This window comes from Brassica oleracea, chromosome C7, assembly GCF_000695525.1.
Source record: "Brassica oleracea var. oleracea cultivar TO1000 chromosome C7, BOL, whole genome shotgun sequence".
In the NCBI taxonomy this organism is placed as follows: Eukaryota; Viridiplantae; Streptophyta; class Magnoliopsida; order Brassicales; family Brassicaceae; genus Brassica; species Brassica oleracea.
Window position 1 is genome coordinate 26,584,187 of NC_027754.1, and position 5,392 is coordinate 26,589,578.

General features: G+C 34.2%; 1 protein-coding gene across 1 annotated transcript; it reads right to left on the reverse strand.

Annotated features, from left to right (window-relative positions):
- Nucleotides 1-2,086: 2,086 nt before the first annotated feature.
- On the reverse strand, nt 2,087-2,812 carry LOC106305031 (beta-galactosidase 15-like). The gene is made up of 2 exons (XM_013741409.1): nt 2,435-2,812; nt 2,087-2,360 (listed from the first exon to the last, which is right to left on the reverse strand). Exons 1-2 carry the CDS (start codon nt 2,783-2,785, stop codon nt 2,247-2,249), a joined length of 465 nt encoding a protein of 154 aa, XP_013596863.1. The 5' UTR covers nt 2,786-2,812; the 3' UTR covers nt 2,087-2,246.
- Between the last annotated feature and the right edge of the window lie 2,580 nt (nt 2,813-5,392).

A 5,392-nucleotide genomic window follows, 5' to 3' on the forward strand; every position in this document is an offset into this window, starting at 1 on the left:
TTTTAAAATCCCCCAACGGCTCTCCAACGGCTATAATATATCCTCGGGATTCATTGTTTTTTTCCGAGGAATACATTTCTCCTCGGTATTCCATAAGAATATTCCGACGGATTGATATTTCCTCGGAATTCCGTCAGTATATTCCGAGGAAATTCCGAGGAAACCAAATTTTGTGTTTCGTGGGAATATCCTCGGAAAATCCTCGGGATATTCCGAGGATTTCATTTTCCGTCGGAATGTCCGTCAGAATATCGCTGTTTTCTTGTAGTGCTTGGATAGTTAAGTTTTGGAGAGGCAAATTCGTGTGTAGATATAGCTGAACAAATTTCTCTCATTTTGTAATTCTATTTCTCAATCCAGTTTTCGGAAGGGCATTGCTTATGACTTTTTCACCATTGCTTATTAATAGAATTGTATTTTCAAAAAAAGAAAAAAAAAGATAGTATTTATCACCTTTAACACTGTCCATCTTAGAGCATCATCATTTGTGAGACATCTATTGAGTTTCTCAAAAAAAAAAAAAAGACCCATGCAGACCCATTTACGAAAGGTTTACTAAGACATCAAGTATTGAAATCATCAAAAATGATTTTATTGCTTTTGACTAAAGAGAATGTTTGATGGAAACTCCACCAACGTGATTTGAGATCCTAAGATGCCAGTTCAAAGGGACAACTAAATCAAGCATAATCTAATAAAAGTACTGAGAATTACTCACATCTCACGATGTCAACAATGGTTCATGTAAAAAATGAATGCTTAATGAGATAAGACCATACCCTTCATATATAGGTATGTGAAGTATTACAAAATACTTTCTGTTTATATGACAACTGCACTTAGTGAGTGTAAATGAGACATGAAGTCCAGGCTATGCTCTCCAAGTATACATGATAAACCAGATTAGTTCATGATTAAAATGAACTTAATAGAGAACATAATTAATTCTGAGAAAATGAAACTGGGTTATACATGTTGTCTCGATTTCATAAAAATATGGGTGTTCGCGACATCATATTCACCTATTGACTAAGCAAAACTCAAGGGATATTAACAATGATTGGTTCATGGCTGAACTATGATATTACCTCATACAACAGCTAGTATTCGAGTATACTCTCAAAGAGCCGGTCTGTATATTCTATTGTTAAGCCTTGTCTGTCAAGCTTGCATAGTCTATCTAGTTTGCAAGTGTTTAGAGTAATTTCTATTCATGTGGAGGATTGTTGGAGCCGAATTTTACAAATCCATTGTACTGAGTAAATGTTGGATTAATGTAAAGACAAATGCGAAAATATGTCTTTTTGGGCTCTAATGAAAAATTTCTTATTAAACCATGGCGAAGAGTAAAAAGTATATATGATATTCTATTAAAATTTTTGAAATCTTGCGGAGACACTATGGAAAATGAGGGAGAGGGATATAGGCAAACCTCACATGCACACCCGCCAATGCCGAGCCTGACTTGGTCTTAGGTCTTGATGAATATGGCCACATGGCTCACAAAAATGTTATTTGTGGAGCAAATTCATGTCAAACTTTTGCATAATATTGTAGATAAATTTTATTAATTTTTGTCTACAATATCTTGATAAATCCAAATCTTTAAGATTGCGCCAAAATAATTTTGGAATACTTTCAGATAATATCGGAAATTTTTTGTTACCCTCTACTTGAAAAAAAAAAAAGAAGATTCACAAATATTACTTTTCTCTTTTTGTTTATACTTATCTTGGAGATCAAATATATCTTCTTATATAAATAGATATTTACTTCTCTTTTTATATGTACGTTCTGGCGTAAATAAAACTTTCAAACTCTTTAGTCCTTTTTAACGTAATTAAATCTCAAGAGTATATCGTAGATATAAGTTCGCAGATTCTGTTTAGGATATTTCAAAATAGTTTCAACGCATTTGTATCATGTAATTCAAAAATCGTACATAACTGTCACATATTACATCCAATTTATTGAGTTAAAGAAATAGACAAAATCTTGACATTGTTTGTTCTTTCGTTTATTTCCTAATGATTTTCAAACGTTTACCGCTATATTATCGTTTTCAACCGTCTGTTTCATGGTTTTCAATCAGAAATTTTGTGGTTCTACACATCAACCTTTGTTACAAAATAACAAATAAAAAAATATATCTGAAATGCTCCTTTAATAATCAACAAGAACATGATCATATAACGAAACAAACCAAAATTATTTTTAAATCCTTAATTAAGGAGAAACTTAAAAACCTAAGATTTTGTGCAAGTATATTCAACAGTGAGCTTAATATCTTTTTTGCAGTGACTCGGACCAAACATCTCGTCCGAATTCTTAAGCTCACACTTGAGTTTTCCAAGACAATTCTGCACAAAAAAACTTAACAATAAGATTCACTAATCCACAACATATTGTCAATATTCATTGATTTTTTGCTAACCTTTTTGACCACCCTCAAGGCAGCTGGTGCGCTGCAATTGCCGTGTCTATTGTCTTTACAACCACTGATAGGATTTCCATAATCAGCAAAATTGATCTTTGTAATAATGTCTTTAGGTGATTCATCACAAAAAAGATACAGCTTTGGAATTTCAGCACCTACACTTATACAACTAGTATATTCTTTGCCATGTTGATTGGAATTAGAGAGAAAACGTTTCCAGTTACTGTCGGTTTGGTTGCCTCTTACATCATCAGAAATGTCTATTTTTGAAGCTAAATCAAACACAAGTGAATAAAATAGAACTAGAAGTAAGATGTAGCCTCGGTAACGGCAATCTGAAGCATACATTTTTTTGTCCTCGTAATCAAAGGTAACAAGAATGTATTAACTACTTATGGACGCAGTTATGTAGTCTTTTTTAACTTGGATTAGTTAAATTTTTGAGAGGTAAATTCGGATGTAGATGTGGCCACGCAAATTTCTCTAAATTTGTATTTCTATTTCTCAATACCGTTTCCACCATTGCTTATAATAATAGATTTGTGTTTCCAGTAAGAAAAAGAAGAAGATAATATTTATCACTTTTACACTATCCATATTAAATTAAAAAATACACATATAATTTACTCATCAAATCCCTATTGTTTTAACTTTAAAATTTTTATGCTTATAATAGCTTTTCTAGTTTGGGTTGACAGAAAATCAATCTTTCAAAAAATTTGTGAACTATGATTACACATTAGTTTATGATATTTTATACTTTTGACTGATGTCTTAATTTAAACCATAAATAACACATATGCATATGCGGAGAAAAAAGAAAAAGAAAATAACTTTTTTAAAAAGATTGAATGATGAATTACTCAAATAGTGTGTGCTCTTCGACTCACATGATCCCCATTAGTTTTTCTGTAATAATGAAACAAATATTACAGAAGATCATATATCATATGTGACTTAGATCTTGAAATTTCATTTCTATCTGTGCAACTGTTTCTTGACAAGATAGCTAGAGACATTCCCGCGACAGAACCAGAGTGGAGGATAATTCCTCTGAGGCACTTCAATCCTATTGGAGCTCACGAGAGCGGAAGAATTGGAGAATATTCAAAGGGCATACCAAACAATCTCATGACTTATATCCAGCAAGTTCCGGTTGGAAGATTTCCTGAACTCAATGTATTTGGACATGACTATCCTACACAAGATGGTAGTGCTATCCATGGTACTCTGTATGCGCTCTCCAATCATCTATGCTTATCAGGTTTTCTCCTCTTCTAAACATGCTATCGAAATCCTAAATCTATAATCGCAATCTTGAAAAAGGATGTGGACGGTAAAGTATCTGAAACTATATCCGAGAATCCCTGAGAAAACTGATTTACTTACTCAGAGATTGATGTTGCAAATCGATTTTTGATTAGGAGACTGACATATTGTTCCCTGCTCTCGTTGTTAACGGCAATGGACTTTTCATCTTTAAGTATCTCTTCTGTTTCCCTTTCTCCCAGCACCTCGGTTTCAGACACAAATGCTAGACCAAGACCTGCGTATGAATCGATAGACACTGGATTCATCTCTAGAATCTGTTTGCAGCTGTTGTACATGATTCGATCCGTGTCCTCAGATATCTTACAAACCAATTTTCTTTCCGTCCAACTGTAGGAAGAAAACACGGCCTGAGTAGCACCCCCACTTTGAACTTTTTGCATCAACACTAAAGTAACCACACGACCAGTGAACTCGAAGAAATCTGGATGCAATGGATCCACTTAATTTGGATGCTGAATGTAAGACAAAACTTTAATATCAATGGAGAACAACTAGTGACATGAAAGTATATCAGATCCTAAAATGAAAGAACAACAATCTTTTTATACATGCATCAAATTACAAGCACGGTTAGAACTATAAACCATATGCAATACTGACATACCAGATATGTCGAGAAAGCTAACATGAATTTGGAGAGAATCTTCTGAAATCATCAGCAGATCGAGTGAAGAGAGTATGATGTCACAGATTAAATATCTCTTGACATACCAAATAGAACGATTCACATATATAAAATCTTAAAAAAATTCTTTGTTGAGAAAATGATTAAAGGTACGGGAAAATACGTTTATTTAGCAGATGAGGAAAATGGAATAGTACTTCAGAGACAAAAGAAAATGATGTGGCATATTTAGATGTTGTGATTGGCTAACTATTTGGATGTGTGATGGTCAATTTAAAATTAGTAAGGGACGTGAGCAAATGATGTGATTGGCTAATTGATGTGTCTTAGTTCTTGCGACTTCACAGTGTTTTTTTAAGAAATATTTACGCCCACACACACAATTCGTGTTATGAATTACACTCTAAGACACTTTGGTTTTAGTGGACACTTTCTTTTAGTGAAATGTCAAGCTTAACCCTCACCTCTATCGAAAGTGGGTTTCATGAATTGTCTAACTAGAAAAATTGGTTTTCCTAACTATTAAACCACTAACTAAAGAGAGACAGAACAAACATAGAAACAATAAAACAAATAATATATTTTCAGATATTTTTTAATTGAATTTTGAAATAGTCGATCTCTTTACTCTTTCTCATTTTGTAGATTCCAAGAGACAAACCCTAGTTTTCTCTCTTCCCCGACTTTTTGTAGATCTAGAAACTCAAACCTTCGCCAAACCCTAATCAAGTTTCTAAAAATCAGATCTTCTCCGGCGATAGTCGATTTCGTCATTAACCACCGCCAGCCACCGTTGATTGAGAGAAACCCGTCATGGAAGGTGAGTTCCGTCTCCCCGAAAGGCTTTTTGCAACAGATAAATTCTCGAAGCTCAGTCCCGTGGAAACGATGGCGGTGGCGGTGGAGGGCGTGGTGGAAGAAGCGGTGGATACCACAGTGGAGGCGGTGGTGGTTGTGGTTACGATGGTGGAAGACGTGAGTATGGATACAATGGTGGC

What these genes read in the sequence shown, in the direction of transcription:
- LOC106305031 (XM_013741409.1), bottom strand. Translation starts at nt 2,785, where the DNA reads ATGTATGCTTCAGATTGCCGTTACCGAGGCTACATCTTACTTCTAGTT. An exon ending in CCTTGAGGGTGGTCAAAAAG is followed by an intron (nt 2,361 to 2,434) that starts GTTAGCAAAAAA and finishes TTTTTTGTGCAG; the next exon opens with AATTGTCTTGGAAAACTCAA.